Raw genomic sequence first — 24353 nt, forward strand, 5'->3', positions numbered from 1 at the left:
TCAGTAAGCATCAATATCAACTACATCAGTGTAAATGATACTGTCTTAGCCTATGGCTCATTTAAAATCTACTGATAAACCTTATAATGCCCAGTCCTATGGCTGCCCCAGTTCACATGAGGTCTAAATCTATCTCTGGTGTCATTATGGAACCATAAAGGAGTTGAGTTTAGTTCCTCCAGTTCGGCCTCATGATACACCGCCATGAAAGAGGTCAAAGAGGAGTCTAGACCTCTCAGAGAGCTGCATCTGTGTCTGGTTTTATTTTGGATGTGTCCTCAGAGCAGAAAAAGAGTGAAGTGATCAGATGTGAGAGAGGAAGAAGCCTCTGGAGCTGAGAGAAACCATGAGGAAGGTTATCAGGATCAATCTGCTGCTCAGGTTAGATCTTAATGTCTTTATCTCAGAAACATTTTAATCCAGAACTCCACGGTGGTTAAAGACATCCCAGATTCACAAAGTTAGACAGATCTGTAGTTAGGGCCGATTTTATCTGAATAATATTTTTATTAATACTGCAGGAAAATAAACTACTAAAATACGTAAAAACATCAACATTATTATTTAGAACAGGGGTGTCAAACTCAACCACAGCAGGGGCCTGAATCTGAATTTAGGTTTAACCTGAGGGCCAGACAGGGTCAACATTTAACCATAAACTGTAAACCTTATTTTCACAGGTAGTTAATAAAGGGGGAGAAGAACTGATGATAAATATTTTTGATAATTAATAAAAGTCAAAATGAAGAGTTTAAAGGCTCAAAATCTGAGATAAAAAATCTAAATATTAGTTAAAAAGGCCAGAACACAAAATCAAAGTCAATATGTTTTCAAAAGGAAAATATATGAGATAGAAAGTCAAATTCATGAGTTTAAAGGTCAAAATATGAGATAGAAAAGAAAAATCATGAGTTTAAAGGTCAAATTATGAGATAGAAAGTAAAATTCACAAGTTTAAGGTTAAAGTGTAAGATAAAAAGTAAAAATCATGAGTTTAAAGGTCAAAATATGAGATAGAAAGTACAAATCTTGAGTTTAAGGTTAAAATAGAAGATAAAAAGTGAAAATTATGAGTTTAAAGGTCAAAATATGAGATAGAAAGTAAAATTCATTAGTCTAGAAGGTTGACATATGACTTAAAATTTAAGATTATGAATCTAAAAGGTCAAAATATGAGATGAAATTCTAAATTGTGAGTTTAAGAAGTCAAAATATGGGATTAAAAGTTAAATTTAGGAGTTTTAAAGGTCAAAAATGAGATTAGATTTGAAATTATGATCTCAAAAATTCAAAATTGGAATCTAAAAGTTCACAATATAAGATAAAAAGTCAAAATGCTAAGTTTAAGTCAGAATTTTGAAAACACAAATTAATTTCTCTCCCCCAGTCCTTACTTTCTATCTCATTCTTTACTTTTTCAAATTTTTGTGACTGAAAACAGGATATTTTAAATCTTCCAAGGTAAATTCTCATTTATATACTGGAGGAAATATGCAGACCTCAGACCTGCAGGCCAGTTCTAAAGAAAATATGATCTGATCTGCAGGCCGGGTAAAACTGCAACATGGGCCGGATTTGGCCCCTGGGCCTTGGGTTTGACACCCCTGGTTTAGAATGAGTATTTTTACTCCTGTTTAGTTTTTTCGGGAGTTTTGCTGCATATCAAAATGTTTTCCTCTGGAACTGAAAAATGTGAACTCTGGACATGAATTTAAAAGCAGTTAAAGATAGTTCAAACCTTTACTGACCTGTAGAGATTAGGTTTGACTTTTTAACCCCATCAGGTAAAAATAAAGCTAATCCTTACTCTGACACTGAAGTGTAGTTTACAGATATTATACAGGAGTTGATATTTTAGAGCAGTATTTTTTCTTACACCCCGGTTCCTGTCGTCTTTCCACCTCTAAATGTATAGCAAATATTTTAATGCCTGTTATTAAAATGCTCCTCATTCATGCTGTACTGAAATAATCCTAAAGCTAGCTTTAATGCAGTGAATATTAAAGGATGAGGTGCAGGTGTGTCACATTCAGGTGTTGAGTCAGTCAGCTCAGGATTTTCAGGTCGAATAAAATAAATTAACTTCTCTCTGCTGCAGTTTTTATTCCAGACTCCATCCAAATGTTTCTTCAGCAGAATTTCAGTCCGACTTTATTTTATTTTGAAGCTTCTGCTGCACACTGAAAATATTGATGATGAAATATTGATGTTGAAAAAAGCTCAGAAACTTTAAATTTGACTTTCCTCTCCGTGACACATCGGCATCTTTTCTCCTAAAATCAGCAGAAGTGTGCTGAGGGTTGCTCCTCATCAGCTGATAATAAACTCAGAGTTTCTGCTCCATGAAGACACAAAAGTGTCACTTCAGCAGCTTCAGACCTCACCTCACATTAAACTTTTATTTCATCCCTCACTCCAGAGCTTTTAGGCTGATGCTTTAAGGTCCTGAGGGTTGACCCTTTAAGGATGGCTCAGTCAGAAACCTTTCTGTGAAATCAACAGCCTCATAGTGTAAGAGTCTATTTCACAAACAGTAGGTGAAGTTACACCGCAGCCAAACAAGCATCAGATATCACTTCATATCATACAGCAGCGTTTCTATGGGAATGTGTGTCCATTCATTCTGTAGAGCATTTATGAGGTCAGGATCTGATGTTGGACCAGAAGGCCTGGACCACAATCTCTGTTCCAGTTCATCCCAAAGGTCCTGGACGGGGTTGAGGTCAGGACTCTGAACTTATCAAACCAGGTCTTTCTAGTCCTTCTTTGGTCTCTGGGCCACAGTCCTGCTGGAATAGAAAAGGGCCTTCCCCAAACTGTTGCCACACAGTTGGAAGCATAGCATTGTCCAGAATGTCTTGGTCTGCTGAAGCATCAAGATTGGCCTTCACTGGAGATAAGGGGTCTAGCCCAGACCCTGAAGAACAGCCCCATACCATTATCCCTCCTCAGTCAGGAAGGTAACGTTCTCCCAGCATCCTCCAAACCCAGACTCACCCATCTGACTGTAAACAGAGAAGATGATTGGTCACGCCACAGTAGTCACTGTCCAGTGTCGGTATTGGAGTTGGTGCTTTGTGTTGTATTTTGAAGCTGACCAGATGCCTTGCATGTTTTACCGGCTGTTTGGATTGGTCTGCTCTACGCTGACTGATGTGGTTTGACCAAGGCCGACTCTGAAAATGGACCTGGCATGTGTCTTAGTGTGGGGCGGAGCAGATCGGCGTTCTGGGACATACTGGAGACGGACAGGAGCGTGGGCAGTGAGATTGCAGTGACTGGCTAGAAAAGGAGTGATTTGCTCCGCAGTCTTCTTCAGAGGTATATCACTGCAGACAGAGTATGTGGAATTAAGGGGTGAGAGTTTTTCCTCATTAGACAGTGTTTAGTGTTTCACACCACGCTTGAACACGATTTCTCCTTTCTGCTGTGCTCTTCTGCTTTCACATTAGCAGACCGGCCCCATGCTCAATGTTCTCTATGTTTTCTGCTTGATAAACTAGGTGGAAAATCTCCCTGTTGACGAGTAGCCCATACTCCTGATCATGATCAATTACACATGAATCTTACCAGAGATTATCTCCTCAAGAGGACTGGGAGTCTGATTGACTGATGTTCACACTGACTACATGAACCAGGCTTTAGAGTCCAGATTACCCTGGTCTGGTTCTTGAATGTGAAGCCATCCTTAGTCTTTTATTTCTAACAAAATATCCTAAAACAGAATTCAGTACTTCAACAGCTGCCCCCCCCCCCCCCCCCCAGTAATTAAATCGTCCCTCTCTGGGACCGTCGTCTCCGTCAGCTATTCGTCTGCCTCAGGTTCACAGGAGATGATGGGAGGCTGAGATAGAGAGGGATTAATACTGCAGCCTGCTGACACACAGTTATCTCACCACCTCCCACCACGCTCACACACAGCTCTAACACCCCCCCCCCACACACACACACACCTGTCCATCTCCTCGTTCACCTTCACACTCAGAGCGTTTCGTCCATATTCATCCTGAGCATCACTTCAGACCGGAGTGTGTCACTCATCTCTCATCAAGAGTTCTCTCAGACACCTGTCACACGGAGGTGACACCTGTAGGCGGCCATGTTGAAAAGACTCATCTTTCATCGTTAATTCCATCCATGTGCCAGAGATATTTACTCAACTTTTCAAGATCACATATTCCAAATTCCTCTTTATTTTTGAGCTTTTATTCAAAAGAAAATCAATCTAAAGGACGTTTGACTTCTTTTATGCAGATTTTCAGTCAGTTTGATGGTAAATGCAGCAGAAAGAAAACCCCGGAGCCTCTTTCACACATGAAGTCCAGCAGCCACGCCATCTCACTATTGCAAACATCTGTGATCCTAAATGGGTCGTTCTGGAGACCTCAGTGATGATGACACCTTTGCATTAAGACAGTTGGTGAAATTTCATCCCTGCTGGATATTCCAGTCAGCTGTCAGTGATTTTATTAGAAAGTGGAAGAGTTTAGGAACAACAGCTACTCAGCCATGAAGAGGAAGACCAGGTAAAATCACAGAGCAGGGCCAATGACTGCTAAGGTGCAAAAACACTAAAAATGTGTGCACACACACTGGACTGTGGATACTGTGGAGTGAGCAATCATCTTCTCTGTTTACAGTCAGATGGGTGAGTCTGGGTTTGGAGGATGCTGGGAGAACATTCCCTGTCTGACTGAGGAGGGATAATGGTATGGGGCTGTTCTTCAGGGTCTGGGCTAGACCCCTTATATCCAGTGAAGGCCAATCTTGATGCTTCAGCAGACCAAGACATTCTGGACAATGCTATGCTTCCAACTGTGTGGCAACAGTTTGGGGAAGGCCCTTTTCTATTCCAGCAGGACTATGGCCCAGAGACCAGAGAAGGACTAGAAAGACCTGGTTTGATAAGTTCAGAGTCCTGACCTCAACCCCGTCCAGGACCTTTGGGATGAACTGGAACAGAGATTGTGGTCCAGGCCTTCTGGTCCAACATCAGAGCCTGACCTCAAAAATGCTCTACAGAATGAACGGACACACATTCCCACAGAAACACTCCAGAATGTTGAGGAAAGCCTTCAGAGAAGAGTGGAGGCTGTTAGAGCTGCAGAAGGAGGCTAACTCCATATTAAAGTACATAGATGTAAACACAATGTTGGTGTTAATGGTCAGGCGGACAAATACTTTTGTCCATAAACTGTATTAAAAAACTGCCCTTTTTTTAGAAACAGGGATGATGTTGCTGCAGCTGTTTACATTTTGTGTTTTTTTTTAGCTTAGACTGACACATTTAAGTTTGATTTCAGTCATTTCTCCGTACGTTTTAAAGTCCAATTTTAGTTGCACCTACACAATAATTCAGCTTTATTAAACGTCATGTAAATGTACCTAAATCTCTGCATTTTACCCCTAATATTTCAGTTTTTTGTTGTTGTTATTTTTTGGGTCATAGATTAGACTGGACAGTCTTTGACTCTTTGTTAGAAACATTAGAAACATAAATGAAATAGAAAAATCTGATAGCTTTCAACTTTTAACCTCAAACATTTAAACAGTCTCTGACCTCTTAGAATATGAGGGCTTCATAAAAAACATCTAATCTGTGAGTGCTGTTTCTGCCACACTCATAGGAAAGGTTAAAACCTCTGGGTCTCATTAAAATTCATTTTTCTCATCTTTATGAACTCAAACTTTAGTTCCCATGGGGCTGCTGTGACAAAGTTTGACGTGGAGCAGTAAATGGAGGAGCTTTTATTTTGAAGGCCGTCAGTGTTTCTGCTGTAATAGCTGTCACCGAGTGTCACGGCTTCATTTTCAATTCATCAGAGAGTTATTACTGCAGAGCTCTGCTCGTCTGCTGTCAGCGAGGAGGCGTGAAGTGGATCGGACCCCATGGGGGGGGGGGGGTCCACTCGTCTCAGACCCTTCAGTTTGTTATTAAGAGTCAAGACTTTGTGTTTTCCTGAGAGGAGAGAGCCCTCCGCCTGACGTTTCATTACTCTGATTTTATTGAGTCCGTGCAGAAGAGCTGGGCATGCATATTTACATTTTATCTCTCAATATTTACTTCATGATGTGAAGGAAATGTAAACCTGTTTGTTTCTGCAGCACCATAAAATCTACCGTGCACGCACCCATCACTCCAAACCTTCCTACTGTTTTCTTAAGAAACAGCAATTTTCTTCTCATTCAGAGTCCTGTCAGACTGGAGTAGAGCTGAAGAAAGGATGTTTTCTCCCTTATCTATTATTCATTTTCACACTTTTTCACATTTGCTATAAAATTCAAAACAAATTCATGAAAACAATTGTCACAGTTTCTAAAAATATTCTAGTATTTTTTCTTCCAAACCAGCAGACTGAATCTTTACACTTGAGGAGAAGGATGTGATTATTGTGTTATTTCAGCTTCTTCCTCAGGTTGGTCTAGGTCAGTGGTTTTCAAACTTTTTTGCCCAGGGCACACCTAAGGTTAAACCAAAATCTCAAGGCACACCATATTCATATCAATACAAATAGACTTTTTAATAATATAACAATCAAGGTGGCCCATAAGGGGGGATAACGGTGGCAAAAATTGGTTAAAGTGATGATAAAACATGGCAAAATTGGGTAAAAAGCGGCAAGACAAAGTCAAAAATGGTTAACAATTGGCATAAGGGGCCAAAAAAATGGTTAATAGTGGCAAACATGTTGAAAGTTTCAAGACTGTGGCAAAAATGGGTTACAAGTGGCCAAAAGGGTTAAACGTTGTAAAAAGGTGGTTGAAATGAAAGAATTGGCAAAATTGAGCAAAAAAAGTGGCCAAACAAAGGCAAAGTGAGTGAAAATTAGCAAGAAGGTGGTAAAAATGGGTTTAAAGTGTCAAAAAGGTGACAAAATAGGTTACATGTGGCAGAAAAGTGGCAAAAAAGGGTTAAAGTTGCTAAAACATGGTAAAATGTGATGAAAACATTGGCAAAAAGAAAAATGTCTAAATAATAGCAAATGTAGGCAAAAACCGTCAAAAAGGTAGCAAAAGGTTCCAAAAAAAGTAGCTAAAAATGGTTCAAAAGTAATTTAAAAAGTTTAAAAAGCAGCAAAAATGGTTTAATTTGACAAAATTAGTGGCAAAATCGGTAGAAAAATTGGTTAAATTGGTTAAAGTAGCATGAATAATGATAATTTCAACATCAATTTCAACTCAATGATAGTTTGCCAAATGAGGTAACTGTTAGCCAGCATGCTAGCACCCATACTAATGATCCAACACACACACTCATCAATAAATCACAACTGGGGAGGGTCCATTCTCTGTTTTTTTTCAGGGGTCTTCTTCTAAACTTCTTCTAAAATTCCATGTCAATTCAAGGGAAATAATTAAGCAAATCCACCCTAAAATTTCCTGTGAAATTCCAAAGAATTTACAAATGGAGTTCCAATGGAAATGGAAGGAAAATCCCCAAAACATCCAAACAAGTTTCCTGAAATGTCCATGAACATTTTTTTTACCATTTCAAAGCCCCCCCGCCCCCCCGCCCCCCCATTCCCAATCAAATTACCCAAAAATTAACCTCAGTTTTTCAAATTTCTATGAAAATGTCTGAAAATTTTAAAGCAAAATGTCCCAAACTTCCAGTGAAACTCTCCAAGATGTAAAAACCTATCCCCAAATATCCACAAAAATACGTACATGCATATTCCTTAAAATATCCAAACTAATTCCATAAAATGTCTGTGAAAATTCTAGCAAGTTTCAAAGTTTGACAATTCTCTCAACATTTTGAGCAAATTACTTAAACATCCCTGAACATTCTGGACAATTATCTTCGAAATTCTAACAACACGGTCTTTGGATGACATGTAATCTGGTATTTAGAGATCCAAAGTTTTGATTTTTATGAGTTATAATAATCAAGATTAAAACAAAAAAGGTCAGAAATATTTCACTTTATGTGTGTTGAGTTTAGAATTAATGAAAGTTTGACTTTTCCTCTATATTCTAATGTTTGGGTAAATCTGGGTTTGTACTTATTGCTGGTCCTTTTCAGGGTTAATTCTTATAGTAAATTTTTAACTGAATGCCAGAGGTTCAGAGGTTTCTCAGGTTTTACTCCAACCATCACTGCAGCGTTGTTTGGTAAAATCTAGCCTGCACATAAACTGAAAGCCAATAATATAGTCTATCCAAAGTCAAATGTTGAGGTCAGACAGGAGTGTTCATATATAAAATAAAAATGTCAGCAGAGTCGATGTTTCTTTGTTTTCATTCTAACTTCTCGTCTCTCCTCTTTCAGTCCTAGACTGGAGGATGACCGACCCCAACCATCCCATGAATGCTCTCATGCGTCTGAACCAGATCCACCCGGGTCTCCAGTACCGCCTGCTGTCCCAGTCCGGCCCGGTCCACGCTCCGGTCTTCACCATGTCTGTGGACGTCCAGGGAACCTCGTACCAGGCCACAGGAAACTCCAAGAGGACCGCCAAGCTGCAAGTGGCTCTGAAGGTATGGAGATCTGCTCAGACTCTGACACTGGGTCATTGTTTATATTTAGGATTCTCTTTTTACATCTCAGCTTTAAAGCTCACATGTTTAATCTAGATAGTTATTAACTGACCACAGACACTAAAGGAACATCAGTAAATCAACAACCTCTAATTTAATACAGGACATTTAAGATCTACTTCACTTACTGAAACATGCTCTAACACTACAGGCCTCTACAGAGCTGTGAAACTGTATTATCCCCTTCTGATTTCTTTTTTTTTTCCTGCATATTTGTCACACTTAAATTTTTCAGATCATCAGACTAAGTTGATATTAGACAGTGATAACCTGAGTAAATACAAAAGTCCGTTTTTATTTGTGATTTTATCTATTAAAGAAATAAAACATCCAAACCTACCTGGTCCTATGTGAAAAAGTCATTCCCCCTAACCCTAATAACTGGTTGGTCCATCCTTGGTGTTTGTGATAACTGTCAGTGAGTCTTTCTCATCACTGTGGAGGAATGTTGTCCCATTCTTCTTTGCAGAATAGTTTTCATTCAGCCACATTGGAGGGTTTTCCAGCAAGAACGGCCTGTTTAAGGTCATGCCACAGCATCTCAGTTAGATCTAAGTCCAGACTTTGACTAGACCACTCCAGAACCTTCAGATAGTTTTAGTCCATTCAGAGGTGGACTTGCTGGTGTGTTTGGGATCATGGTCCTGCTCCATAACCCAAGTGAACTTTAGCTTGAGGTCATGAACTGATGGTCGGACATTCTCCTTCAGGATTTTCTGCTAGAGAGCAGAATTCATGGTTCCAGTGGTCCAGGTCGTGGTCCAGACCATCACACTACCACCACCATGTTTGACTGTTGGTCTGATGTTCTTCTGATGAAAAGCTGGGTTAGTTTAACAGCTTTTCTCCTTCATGTTGTCATAAACAGGCTTTTAAAGGATACTGATGTACTGTTTACTTAGTCTTGTAGAGTACTGGTTAGACTGGAATGACAACTGGGAGCCTAGGCTGACCTGTGTGCAAAAATCAAGGATGGAATGTCATCCTTTGAAGATGATGTCATCTTTAAAAAAAAAACATTAAAAGCTTCAAGGATGACATCATCAGAGGCAGATGATGTAATGTTCCATGTTGAGGTTTTTTTTTCCTCCATTTTTGCCCAATAGTCGGGCATAGTAACTTTATGGGAAAGTGTGTTTCCACAGAATATTTTCCAGGAGTCTTGGGGACCATCAGGATGTTTTTAGTCAAATGTGAGACAAATGATCCTTTGCATGAGTCGTCCATGTTCTCTTGGAGTCATGTTGGTAGGCCGGCCACTCCTGGGAAGGTTTATCACTGTTCACAGTTTTCCCCTGTTGTGGATAACTGCTCTCACCATGGTTGTATGGAGTCCCAAAGCCTCAGAAATGTCTTTCTAACCCTTTCAGACTCTTAGATGTCACTGACTTTGTTTCTCGTCTGTTCTTGAATTTCTTCAGATGGCTCCATGATGTGTTGGAGATCTTTTAGTCATCTTCACTTTATCAGACAGGTTTTATTTAAGGGGTTTATTCATTCAACAGGTCTGGCAGTGATCAGGTCTGGGGGTGGACAGACCAACTGAACTCAGATTTATAAAAAATGTGGTTAATCACAATTAATTCATGATTTAACAAGGGGAAATGACTTTTTCACGCAGGGCCAGGTAGGTTTGGATGGCTTTTTCCCTTAATAAATGAAATTTAAAACTGACTTTTATTTACTCAGGTTATCTTAGTCTTACATTAAAATTTGTCTGATGATCTGAGAGTGTAAAAGTGTGACGAATATGTAAACAGAAATGAATGATAAGGAAGGAAGAGCTCTTAGTTTCTTAAACTTTTCAAGATGATTTTTGGGCTTTTTGCATGTTTTAGTTGTTAGAGTAAAAATTGGAAAAAAGAGTGGGGGAACTTACCAAACAGCACCAAGAATCAATCCTCCAGCCAGTGCTTTAAGGACTGTAGGCTCTATGGGGGGCCCTGCTCTGCTCTGAGCTAGACCAGCTCCCAGGAGTCCTTAGACTTTGTGAATCTGCTGCTCTGATTCATCTTTATATGAACTGTATGCTCTGATCGTGTCACACTGCTTAACTCGCTCTTTATGGCTTCACACATGGGACGTAACTCTCTGCTGCCACCTGCTGGCAGGAGATTTGCAGCTTTTCTGTGCTCCCAGGGCTCCCAGCATATGAGCATGTGCAACTTTCAATGAGAGAAAAAGCAGAGCACCGATGTCTGTGCCCAAGGCAACACAAAAATTGAGGAGCAGAAAAACAGGACTGATTATTGATGTTATAGCTGGATCATCTCTGGGTGTTAAACATGTAAATATCCGATGAAAGATACAGCTGAAGTCCTGAAAACTGAAAACTAAACATTGTTGTTGTTTGAAGTTTGAAACACTCTGTCATGTTATTTATTTACTGTCATGTTCACACTGAGCAGAACATACAGCCTGTTTCTGATGATGATGATGATGATGCTCACTCTGCAGCCTGAACTGATCAGCTGTCGCAGTCAGAGACAACTGATGTGATTCATGTCCTTTCTGTGTTGCATTCAGGGACTGTCTGACATCAGAGAGTCTGTGATTATCATATGAATGTTTACATCTTGTGTTTGGGTGCTCTTTAACCCTCCACAGGTGCTCCAGGCTCTGGGATTTGTGCTCGGCGGAGACGGAGACGTGGACTCTCTGAGCGCCGATGAGAAGTCAGACGGAGAGGGAAAGAACGACCGCATGTCCACCAGCTCCAGCTCCACCTCCATCACCTCCTCCACGGACACTCAGGAGGTAAAAAAATATTAACATAAGCAAGGAAACACAAACACATAGAGATCCAGGTGTACTGAGATTATTTATGAGCTCTTGGACCAAGTGCTGACACAGAGATATGAACAGTGTGATGGATACTGAGTCCTTATAACTGCCCTTCTCTGAGCTTCATTAGATAATCTAAAAATATCAGAACCATAAGATAAGGGTAAAAAACACTGAGACCCTGTTTAAACAGTCAGGTCAGCACTTACTTAGACAGAGAGGCAACATTTCAGCTTTTAAAAGTGGAACACTTAAGGAGTTCAAATTAGAAAATCTTTAACATTTAAGAATATAAAAAATTAAATAAGCATGAATGAAGGAATACTGTATAAATTTCACCATAAGACATCAGAAATATAAAGCATTCCTCTTTCATTTTTTAGAACTCCTCCTAGAACATGTGTGCATTTAGTGCTTCAGGTTAAATGATAAATGGATAAAAACCAAAAACAAAGATAAACTAGAAGTTCCTCTCTTTCAATTTGGTTTGTGTCTGTTCACTTTCAACTGTCTTTTAAGTTCTTTTTAATCCTGATATCCATGTAAAGTTTATCCTCCGACCAGCCCCAAAGAAAAAAAACACAATAATTTCTCATGACAAAAAGCTACAAAGAGCCTCAGCTGAAAACGTGCGTATCACTATTATTACTGGTAAACCAGGAAAACATCCAAAAAGAGGCAACCCAGATCCATGAGAAGTATAATCCTTTGGGAATGTTCTCCTTTGTCTGCTTCCTGCTGGACACACCAACATCCACATGAAGGAAGACCGGACAGAAGACCTCTTAAAGTCCCTGTACAGTGAAATCCAAACTTTGTGTCCTCACACTCTAGAATAAGGTTGCCATAAACATGTGTGACTGAATTTTGGATTCACACCATTAGAAAGTCGTTCACCTCTTTCCTGGCTAAATTTAATTTGGGCGGGACAAACATGTGGACTGGTGATGTCACTGGCCCACAAAGGAGAATAACCCCGCCCCCCTAAAGCTACAATTATATAAGATCACAGAGCAGTTCATCTCAGTGCAGTCTGCTGTTGGCTGGCGTCACTGCTTTGATTAAAAGCTAACAGCCAGCGACATGCTGTGTTTTTGTTCAGTGCAAGGTAAATTTCACAAATCCATCAGCTACAGTAGACTACAGGTTATTAAACGTGCCATAACAGAGGGATTTGTACCAGAAAACAGTAAATTTAATCACCAATTCCAGTGATTCCAGTGATCATCACTTTAATACACACTTTATAAACAGGAGCTTTAGGCTAAATCACAATTCTCCCCTTAACCCTCAATCTCAACCCTTAGTCTCAAAAGTGCACATTCCTGCAAAGTGCAAGGGCTGTCCCAGTTCTCCCAAGAGTTGAGTTGAGGGTCGAGTTTGAGGGCTTTATCTCCCTCAATTCTGAGCTGTTCCTGGAGCTCCCTTGGTATTGAGTGTTATCACTCAAAGAAAGATGGCCGTGAATGCAGGGAAGAAATCAAGCTACAAATGTAAATTTCTTTGTAAATAGAGCTAAAAAATTACGAAAACCACTCCAATATCTTAGTTTAATGTTTTTTTATGGATTATTTGCCTTTTTGTAGAGAAACATTTACCTTTATTTTTACGATCATAAGCCGGTAACCGTGCCGCCGTGGGCAAGCCTACGAGTTACAACTGGTGTTTGGCGTTAGCTAATGGCCGTGTTGTACAGCGACTTCCAGCTGAACATGTCTGTGGTTGTGGTGTTTATACATGTTATTTGGTTGAATATTAACACGTTCTCCTTCCTCTTCTTCTTCCTCTGAATCGACAGACTATGCAGTTTTGGCACATTACTGCCCTCTACAGTCTGAAATCATAACTACTATTAAGGGGTGTCCCATTTCTAAGTCACGAGATGGGCCTTACACTTGGTTTGGAGGGGCGAGTTAAGACTGAGGGTTGAGCTTGAGGGTAAGATTGAGGGTTAAGAGGAGAATTGGGATTCAGCCTTAATATCTTCCCCCTTGTAAACAGCTTACAACTTTTATTATTTCAGTCTTTCAAACTTCTTTATCACACCAGTTTGTTACACACTTCTTGACTTTTAGGCCCTAATTCAGCTGTACCCCTGATCCATAGTCTCCTCCTCATCACCATGCTTCTCCACCTCTGCCCCCACGACACATCCTCCTTATTTCAGCCCGTCTTTATCAACATGTCATTTTAACCATTTATCAATGAAACAGCAAGTACCCACATGCAGAAAGCTACAGGGAATAATTATTTTAGTAAGCAAAGAAAATCACTGATAAACCTTCAGTGCTATACTCTGGGATAAACCCATTTTATTGTATACTTTAGGAGACATTTGCTACGTTTACATGGACCACTTAAAATCAGAATAAATGCCTGATCTGAATAAAATGCTTAAAGCCAGGAAATTTGCAAGCGCAGAGGGACCAAGATTTACCTGTCAAAATTGTTCTAATATTTTCCCTCTGTTAAAGTGAAACAGGTGAGTGTGATGAAGAATTCAGTTCGTAGTAGTGTTGGACTCAAAACCACACTGTCTGAGACCAGAGTGCACAGAGACCAAGACAAGACCAATACTTTTGGGAGTCAAGACCAAGTCAAGACTGAGACCGAGACAAGCCAAGACAATGATCATAAAAGTCAATTTATAATTGATAATAATTTAGTTAATTTTAGTTTTCTTTCTAATAAATTTGACAGATAAAAGGTTGCTAAAGACCATAAAACATGTCCTCAAAAGTCCCATTTCATTTCACGGGAAATGATGATTTAAAGAAGAGCTTGGTTGCATTTAATTTTGCATTTAATTTTTTATCGAAATTGGTACTGTTATCGATACTCCTTATTGATCTGAGTCCTTATGGATACCGCTAATGATACTTTTCTATAGTGTGGGGTAAAAACAAAATGAGGACAAGTACTTACAATAGAAGTGGTAAAAACTGAGTAGTGCCATGATTCAGTCTATAACATCTATTTTATATCCCTGGAATACAATGTCCTTATATTCAAAGCTGCATTTATTGAAGTTTCTGAATTTTTTTATCTTTTATGGGACATTTGAACATATCATACCATATAGGATAAAGTCGTCTAATTTACTGAGGTTACCTGAACACACCATATTTTCCATCTCTCAAAATTACACACAAATTGAAGGTATTTGTTGTTTTAGCAAGTGCTTCTCCTTATTATAACATTAGCGAAGTTGAAGAATACCAGAGCAGTGCTGGTCTCAACCGGTCTTGATACAAAATCCCAAATCCGGCCAGTCCAAGACTGAGACAAGACCGAGTAAAAATGCCCTCGAGTCCGAGGCAAGACCATGACCTTCAAAATGTAGTACTCGAGACCAAGACCGGTCTCGAGTACTACAACACTAGTTCATAGATGTCAGAATGTTTGCACAGGAGGTCTGGGATTTAGTGTCTTATAGATAAACTCAAAGACTTTTAGATTATTTTTAAATGATCTTGGTTTTAACCTTTTTCTCAGCTTTATGAAGAAAAAGGTTTTGGGATTTCACAATCAATTTGCATCAGATCTGATCAAACCAAATCTTTCTGTATTTAAATGACTAAATGAGTGAATTAAATCGTAGTCTGTGAATTGAGATTCAAATCAAAACCTTTTGAGAACAAGAGATTGACACCCCTAGTATCTACACTGATATTAACAGCTGATACATCAGGTGTCAGTACCTGCTGAGAGGTAGAGATGTCATGCTGATATCGTGCATTCATAGATATTTTATGGCCCTGTATTTTATTTCACATTGCATTAAGAATGAGAGGATGGAACAGCCGTAGCTCCACCTGCACACTAAAGGCCTGAGCACACTGAGTCCGTTTTATTCATACAGATTTTTGGGGTTTTAAAATTAGAATTGATCTCATGTTCTATTCTTGTTCAAGTGTGTGACGTTTTTTTCAGATTAGGGGTAAAAACAAAAAACAGACTCAGTGTGCAAGAGCTTTACAGCGGGACACTCCCCTGCTCTACCGTCTTCACCTCTCCTGCTACCTCCAAAGCTGGCTCAGTGGGGGGATGACTTTATTCCCCTCTGCTGCATTCACAATGAAGCTGAAATATCACAGAAGTAAATATGACGGCTTTAACGTCTCTGAACGAGCCGTACGTTTCTGAAGGACATGTTGTCTTTCTGTGTGGAGAACTTGATCAGTATCTACATTCCTCTCTCTCTGCAGTCCAGAGCTCCGGGTCCGATCCTCACAGCGGGGGGTAAAAACCCGGTGATGGAGCTGAATGAGAAACGGCGCGGCCTCAAATACGAGCTAATATCAGAGAGCGGCAGCAGCTACGACAAACGCTTCATCATCGAGGTACACACACCGCCTCACACACTTCCTGTCTCCTGTCTCTGTTCTGATTAGGAATTGATGAAGAGCGAGCGTGTTTGATGTCGGCTGCTCCCTGAATTTTAAATGATGTTCTTACATCTTAAAACAGCAGGAGAGACGGCTGAACAAGAATCACATTTCATCCTCAAAAATCAAACCTTACACGCGCTGCTGTTACTTCTACACCGTCTTTGGATTCATGTCAGAAAACCTGCAGTGATAGCTTTGTTTCAATAAAAACAGACTTATTAGTGCACAGATGCAAACACCAGGTCATCATGGAACTGTTTCAGACTTTACACCATGTTTTAGAGCAGTGGTTCTCAACCTTTTCAGCCCGTGACCCCCAAAATAAAGGTGCCAGAGACTGGGGACCCCCACTGTACCTGAAGGTGGTTGAACACAGCCATGAACATTCAAGAATAGTCATGTGGAGACGAGGCTACCCATAAGGGGGGAAAAATGGGAGAGCTTTCTGGGGCCCAGCCAAACTGGGGGCCCATGGAGGTCAGGAAAATCAGGGTTGATTGTAAAGTTAGCTAGATATCCATATTTTTTATTTAAGCTGAATAATAACCACTCTTAACGTAGCAACAGATATCTTTTTAAGTCATTTGTGCCGTGGTATATAATCATCTTGAAAATGTAAATCCCTTTTCTTAAAAACAGAATTAAATTAGTGAAAATTTTTCAAAAAAGGTGGTGGGAAAGGTGGGTAAATGGGATCTTGGAAGTAGCAGAAATGGGTTATAAGTGGCATAAATTTGATAACAGTAGCAAAAAGAGCAAAAACTAACAGGTTGAAGTGGCAAAAACAGGCACAAAAAAGTGGTAAAAGGGGATTAGAAATTGGTTTAAAGTGGCAAAAAATTGTGGAATGGGATTTAAAAGCGGGAAACATGCTTTAAACTGGCAAAAATGGGTTAAGTGGGGCAGATAAAGAGGCAGAAATGGGCTGAACTGGTCAAAATGGGCAAATCCAACATTGAAATGTGGTTGAAATAAGCAAAAATGGGCGTAAAATGCAATAAAAAGGGGTTGATAGTGGCAATAATGGGTCAAAAGAGGCAACAATATATGCAAAGTGGCAATAATTGGTTTAGAAATGGCAAAACAGGCAATAAAAAGTGGTGTAAAGGGTTTGAAATTGATAAAAATGGGTGTAGAGTGGCAAAAATGTGTTTAAATTGGCTAGAATTGTTTGTAAAAAGGGATGGAAATGGGTTTAAATTTGGCAAAAATAGAGCAAAGTGCCAAAAATGGGTTGAAATTGTGAAAATTGATGAAAAGTGGCAAATAATAGTGACGAAATTGGGTGAGAAAAAATATTTTCAAAAGTATTCTGTTTTTAAGGCATCTGGCAAGGTTGAGAACCACTGTTTTAGAGGGATGTTTTCCTGTCTGTGTGTCCAGGTGGAGGTGGATAAGCAGGTGTTCCGGGGGACGGGTCCCAATAAGAAGGTGGCTAAAGCTAGTGCGGCGCTCGCAGCCCTGAACAGCCTCTTCTCTGGCTCCAAATCCACCAACAACAAGAAGAAACGACCGAATCCTCCTGTGAGTTTAACAAACTCTGCTGCAGTCAAACATGCTCTTAATATCTGATCCCAGCAATGAGGTCTGTTTGCAAAGACGTGACCTTCAGCAGGAGTTCATCCGTTTATTTTGTTTAAAGTTCAGTGAAGCTAACAATAAAACCTGTTCAAGTCTGACCGTCACCCCCAAGCTGTTCTCCCCATTGGTTATTAACCAATCTGTGTATACTAATCATCTCTAGGAGTGGGCATGTGATTTTTTTTTTTATTTGACGGATCACAATCTGGATTTTATCATGATTTTTTTCATTCCATTTTAAAGACAAATTTGTAAGCTAATGAGCAAAAGAGAATTCCTACAGCTGAAGCTTTAAACAAATAGCCTGTTCATTTTATACCACAGAGGTACTTCAGCATTTTCATAGACTGCCAACATAAGAAAATGGAAACAAGCTGCTTTTGTGTCCTGGGAGTCATGAAATCTTCAGACAAAAATAAAAAGTAACGGAGAAACAGCAGCAGGCACAGATTAAAAAATCCTCTGTCTAAATCCTGAACAAGCACAGCAGTCCAGTTCTGTCCAGGTCTGGCTCATTAAACTCTGATCTTACCCGGGTTTCCTCAGCTGATGTCTGTCCAGTCTCTCTCATTGTGACGGGATATCCGTCTCTTTTTAGAGATCCAGATCATGTGGCTCAGCTCAGCAGAGCTGGTTTCTCTTCATCTGGTTCTAGTTTGTCTTTGTAAATGTGGATTAAATAAGGACAAAAGATGGAGGACAGGAAACTGGCACTCAAACAGGAGCTAGCTACAGTGGCTCACATTAAAGAGTTGTTTAGTAGAACTGACTCGTTCGTGAACGGCTCATTATTCCTCGCTCTCTCAGCCCACAAGGTTTATTCTGTTAGTAGAACATCAGCGTTTACATTAAAGACTGTTTGAGACCAAATGAGGAATTTAAGATGTTAAAGGGGCTCAGCTAGACTCTAGCTCAGGACTAGACTCCTCTAGACTCTGGTCTCCCTTCATCTGGCCGGTGATAATTGCAGCGGTCCATTTAGAGCTGTGAGGTACTAACTTTCAGTCATTCCTAAAGGCTATTTCTCACTTCCTGACCACAACAAAAGTTCATTCAGGTCATCAGAATCAGAAGACTGCAGAGAGCCCATAAACCAGATTCAGGTTCTAATATTTTCTCTGTTTGTGTAGCCGAAGCGACCTATAACCTCAGTGCTGACCCTTCCCGCCCTCGCTGCCAGACCTCCTCGAGTCCCCGTCATCCCCCGAGCTCCCTACATCAGCACGCCACCCCCACACGGATACATCCCTCCAGGTGAGTCAGAGTACCCCAACACTCACAGCACCCCCACAGGTTTATTCTTTTTAGAAATGTGGGATTTTAGACAGAAGAGTGACCCGCTGAAATCAGCTGTATTAAAAGAAGGGTTTGCTCTGAAGATCAATGGACTGTGAGGTTTGGGCCACAATCACAACCTGAAGGTGTCAGCACTCTCAATTCTATATAACAAAACAATCAACAAACAAAACAAGAGTTTTCCACAGCGCTCTAGACCGCCTTTCTTTCAGCCCTCTTTTTCAATACAAAGCCGGTGTAGTCAGTCCAGTGTATTAAAGAATATTTATTTTTGAAATCTAATAGATAGTTCAAAAATACTTGAAGGCTTTTTTGAAGTCCGGTGATTTTAAAAGTAAATAATCCCATTTTGTCTTTTTTTAATTGTAAAAATTAAACCTGCCTCTTCTTTTCTACAGACAGAGTGATTATGAAGGACGTAGCTAGCTAAACATGTATTTAGAATTAACAGTTGTGATGTTGTAAGTGCTGTATTTACACTAAAAGATCTTTTTATCTACATTCAGGTTTTGGTGCTCCGTATGGTTACGGCCCTGCAGGAGCCCTCCCCCCCTACGGTAAACCCACACCAGTTGACCTAATCAATAATCCATCATTTGACTTTATTTTACACTTCATCCCAACATTTAAGTTTCTTTTTTCTTTATTTTTCCTCAGGTTTTCCCTCCAGAATGCCCTCAGTAGTTCTCCCTGTCATCAGACTCCCCTCAACATACCCCATCACCCATCCTTACCCCTTTTAGGCCCTTAACATACCCCGTCACTCACCCTTGTCCCTTTTAGGTCCTCAACATACCCCGTCACCCATCCTTACCCCTTTTAGGCCCTTAATATACCCCGTCACCCACCCTTACCCCTTTTAGGCCCTAAACATACCCCGTCACTCACCCTTGTCCCTTTTAGGTCCTCAACATACCCCGTCACCCACCCTTACCCCTTTTAGGCCCTAAACATACCCCGTCACTCACCCTTGTCCCTTTTAGGTCCTCAACATACCCCGTCACCCACCCTTACCCCTTTTAGGGCCCTTAACATGTACCCCTATCAGGACCCTCAGTATACCCAAAAATCTCCTGTACACCCCATAATGACCCTTCATACATGCCATATCCTACCTGTACTCCTACCAGGACCCTTACCATACCCTATAATCCACCTGTACCCCTATTAGAACCCTCAATACACCCTAATGGCCACCTGTATCTCTTTAAGGACACTCAGTTTACCCTAAAATCCAGCTTTACTCCTATCAGGACCCTCAGTAAAACCCAAAAATCCTCCTGTACCCCTTTAAGAACCAACCGTTCACCTTAAAATCCAGCTTTACTCCTATCAGGACCCTCAGTAAAGCCCAGAAATCTCCTGAAGCCTCATAATGACCCTTGATACACCCCAAATCCTACCTGTACTCCTACCAGGACCCTTAACCCTTTAAAGGGATACTTCAACATTTTGGCAAATTCGCCCATTGCCATAATTCCTATAGTCTTAGTAATAGGTTCGTTACTTTAGTTGTCCTTGCAAGCTATTTTTAGATTGCCGCTGCCGAGTTCGGAGCTGCTGTGCCAACTCAATGGAGACGGACGGTATTTTTGGCTTTTCCTCATCAAACTCAGCAAAAATCCAACCCAACAACTCCAAAACACTCTCGTGGACAAGTTGTGACCTGCACAATCACCACACTATGAAATAATCATGTTTGATGAGGGAAAGCCAAAAATACCGTCCGTCTCCATTGAGTTGGTACAGCAGCTCCGGACTCGGCAGCGGCGATCTAAAAATAGCTTGCACGGACAACTAAAGGAAACGAACCATTTACTAAAACTACAGGGATTATGGCAATGGGCGAATTTGCCAAAATGTTGAAGTATCCCTTCAAAGCCTGAAAACACAAATTAAAGCCAGAAAACTCTCATTTTTTGGAACTGAAATGTTGATTTCACTTTCTGCTGAAATCCCCAAAAAAAACATAATTTCCATAAAATTTACCACATATATTTTTTGTATCTAATTTGATCCATTAGGTGTTTCTGGTAACTGATAATCCACTTGAAGACACTTTTATCATTTATCAGATTGTATTCAGAATTGTTTTTAGTAATTTATTGATCATATTGATTAGATAGAGGTATCATAAAAGTATGTATCAAATATGATACAACAGGCTTTAAGGGGTTAAAATACCCAGAAATCCACCTGCACCCCTATTAGAACCCTTAATACACCCCAACTGCCACCCGTACCCCTTTAAGGACCCTCCATTCATCTTAAAATCCACCTTTACTCCTATTAGGACCCTCAGCATACTGCACCTCCACCTTACCCTCTATTAGGACCCTGTCATCAGATTCCCCACAACATATCACGTCACACACCTGTACCCATTTACGGACCCTGAACATAACCCTTCACCAACCAACACCAGGATTGACCCTCAACATACTCTATCATCCACCTGTACCTTTAGTAGAACCCTCAGTATACCCTGTCACCAATCTCTTCCCATATAGGGACCCTCAGTACACCTTGTTACCTACCTGTGACCTTTAACATACCCTGCCACCCACCTATACCCCTACTTGGACTCTTTACATACCCCATTACCCACCTGTACTCCTTAGGATCCTTACCTCACCCACACCTCACTTCTACACCTCCTGCCATCAACCAAGGACTTTATCTCTAACAACTGCATCCATAACAAACCTTAAGACACCAGACTGGAATCCCGTCTCTTGACCAGTCCTCCCATTCAGTCCCAGTGTCTTCTATCATTTTCTCTTAGTGTAACATTTACAGACAGCTACATTGAACTTTCTGCCACAAAAATGAAACTAAAAAAGCATCCTGTTTTTGGACCTAAATATTTATCTCCTAAATCTAGGGATGTGCAGTGTGAGTCATTTCAGAAGCAGCTGAAAGCAGATTCACTACTTAAAGAAACGCTCTGGAAAATGTCAAAAATTTAACACTTTTTACAGGGGATTAGGGCATCAGTGGGTAAACAATGAGAACAATGGGAATGTGTTTTATGGCTAGTGTTACTCCTTCTAACAGGTTCCCATGCCTACATGCCTGGACTGAATGTCTTCACTCATTAGAAGGCTTCCAAATGAGACTTCCTTTAGCTTAAATTCCATTCTTTAGATCCAAATGGAGCTAAACCAAGCTGTTCCTACCAGGTGCTACCAATGCTGTCCATTCACAGCTGTTTACATCAGGGTAAAGAGCGTTATAGCAGCAAGGCAGAGGTCATTAACTGGAGCTACAGCGGCTACTAGTGGCAGGAGGCCACATTACAATTCACACAGGCCATTCAACCAGGATTGGAGTGAAATGATTAAAAAATATCAGTGGTAGAAAATATTAACCGTTAAACCCACTAGCTGAGTGGCGTGACCAACCAGGGGATCTGATGTTTATCAGCTGGCTAATGGTCGATGTCCCCGACTAAAATCTTAGAAAACATGGAAGAACAAGGTGAATGTGACTGAGAGGAACTAAAAACACTGAAAGCTTTATTCTGATAGAGAGAGCTGAATATTGATCACTTTAGGAGGGAACTCTGGAAAACAACAAACACACTGATGTGGATGAGAAGATCTGACTTACTAATTTAACAGACTCTTTGGTGTGAATTCTGTTTTTTTATTTGATTTTTTGTGCTTTTCTGAATGTTTGAAGTTTTTGTGGAGAAAAGCAGGTTTACAGTAACTAATGCACTGATGAACTTTGGTCATTTTCTTTGGGTTTTTAATGTTTACACTCACTGTTGAGCCATTTATGTTTTTTTGTTTTTGTTTTTGAGTTGAAAAGCTTTCTGTTCAGAGAGATTTTATTTTGACCTGTTGGTAGGTTATATTCTGTTTTATTAAATTATTTTTGTCAATCCTTGGGTAACGTGTGGTTTATATGTTTGTCTTAAACATCTGTTCCTCCAGGTCAGATCTGGAAGTTTCCAATGTTGTTGCAATTTTTCTCTGTTGCTGATGAACAAAAGAAATATTAGATGTCTGCCGGCCGATAAAAAGGTTTATTCTTGCAAGGTCAATCAACACATACAGTGGTCAGTATGCAGCAAAAGACGGGGGGGGGGGGGGACTGGCATCTTTATCCTTGAGCAATGCCCCCTCTCCAAGGTCAACACCCCTCTGTCTGGGAAGAATCCACACCCTCACAGGGCTTTGTTTCCAGGCAGTCTGGACATCACAATTTAAAAGACAAAAGGACCCTTTGATTCAGTCATGGGCCCCAGGTTTAACAGGAAACCAGCAGAGTCACCTTTAGTTGCTTTGTATTTAGACATGCAGTAAAGTCGACACCTTCCTAGCCCTATCGTTTCTCCATGTCTGTGAGAGGATAGGCCCCATAGAAAGAGAACAGTGGGGGTGTGGGGGTGTGTGTGGGGGTGGGGGTGGGGGTTGAGGCAAGGAAACCAAAGTTACATTACACCAAAAGGAGAGTTTTGCCAACTTTCTTACAAAGAGGGTTCATAGAGTGAACATGTCAATAAAATAATGTTAGAATTTGACAGGTTTCAGTGTCAACAAAGAGAATCAAAACTGCCATTAAATCAGCATGCATCAATATTTTTCTCTACTTTTTTCATAAATCTCTGTAACAACTTCTACCAAACAGTCAATAATTTTCAAGATTTTAACCCTTTTAATGCCAGTTTCATTATTTGAAATATTTTATTTTTTTACTAAAAATACAAAAAGTGAACTATCTTTCATATAATTAATAGTGGAAAGATGGGGATTTGGTGCTGATGAGAGTGTTGGATGGGTCAAAGATTAGCAACAAAACTGATTTTAATGCCCTTGTATTTTTTTTATTTTTTTGTAGTGCCAGCTTTAACATTAGGGCACCCTCTGGGCACCTTCAAGGCAAAAAGGTACACGTACAAAAAACCTGCCATTAAATCTGCAGACATCAAAATTTTTTTCTACTTTTTTTTCATAAATCTCTTTAACAGCTTCAGACTTGCTCAAAACCACAAAAAATTAAATAATTCTCAGAAATTTTAACCCTTTTAATGCCAGTTTGATTATTTGAAATATTTCATTTTTTACTGCAAAAAAACAAAAAATAAATTATTTTCCATATAATAAATAGTAGAAAGATGGGGCTTTGGGAGAGTCTTGGATGGGTCAAAGATTAGCAACAAAATTGATTTGATTGCATTAATATTTTTTAGGTAATGTCAGAAATACCCTCTGGACATCTTCGAGGCAAAAATGCCCCCATTGACTTCCATTAAAACCAGGTTTTTTAATCTCACTGTCATTGCAGTATAAAATCATGCATTCTTTAATGTCAGCATTTCAATGTGAAGAAATCTAATCTAATCTAGCTAATCTTTGACCCATCCAAGACTCTCATCAGCACCAAAGCCCCATCTTTCTACTGTTTATTTTATGGAAAATAATTCACTTTTTGTGTTTTTTGTTGTAAAAAAACAAATATTTCAAATAATCAAACTGGCATTAAAAGGGTTAAAATCCTGAAAATTATTGAATGTTTAGTAGTTACAAAATTAACTGAGAGTATGGATGACATTTAAGAGTAAAACATGTTGGATTTCAAAAATTTAACTAGAAAGAAAAGTTCCTGTAAAAATTCATGCCACAAGCTGTAAAACTGACAAAATGATCACAAATTAAAAAAAAAAAAAAAAAAAAGTTGAGAAAAATGGCCTAAAATTCCTGAGGAGGACACAAGGGTTGATACATGACTGTACTGTAAAAGATTGTACCG

At 39.9% G+C, this 24353-nt stretch overlaps 1 protein-coding gene across 2 annotated transcripts in view; it reads left to right on the forward strand.

The window, feature by feature from the left end:
* LOC121510061 (spermatid perinuclear RNA-binding protein-like) overlaps nucleotides 1–24353 on the forward strand; it is a 144487-nt gene that overhangs the window by 115308 nt on the left and 4826 nt on the right. Inside the window, exons 12-18 of one of the 2 annotated variants that reach the window (XM_041787949.1) lie at nucleotides 8273–8481; nucleotides 11149–11298; nucleotides 15534–15668; nucleotides 17100–17240; nucleotides 18428–18551; nucleotides 19100–19150; nucleotides 19251–20053. In XM_041787949.1, coding sequence (XP_041643883.1) covers nucleotides 8273–8481; nucleotides 11149–11298; nucleotides 15534–15668; nucleotides 17100–17240; nucleotides 18428–18551; nucleotides 19100–19150; nucleotides 19251–19336 — 896 coding nt within the window. In that variant the 3' untranslated portion in view covers nucleotides 19337–20053. Of the gene's footprint in view, nucleotides 1–8272; nucleotides 8482–11148; nucleotides 11299–15533; nucleotides 15669–17099; nucleotides 17241–18427; nucleotides 18552–19099; nucleotides 19151–19250; nucleotides 20054–24353 lie in introns of those variants that run through there. The other variant, XM_041787948.1, reaches the window with a different exon arrangement.

This window comes from Cheilinus undulatus, linkage group 5 (genome assembly GCF_018320785.1).
Source record: "Cheilinus undulatus linkage group 5, ASM1832078v1, whole genome shotgun sequence".
NCBI lineage: Eukaryota > Metazoa > Chordata > Actinopteri > Labriformes > Labridae > Cheilinus > Cheilinus undulatus.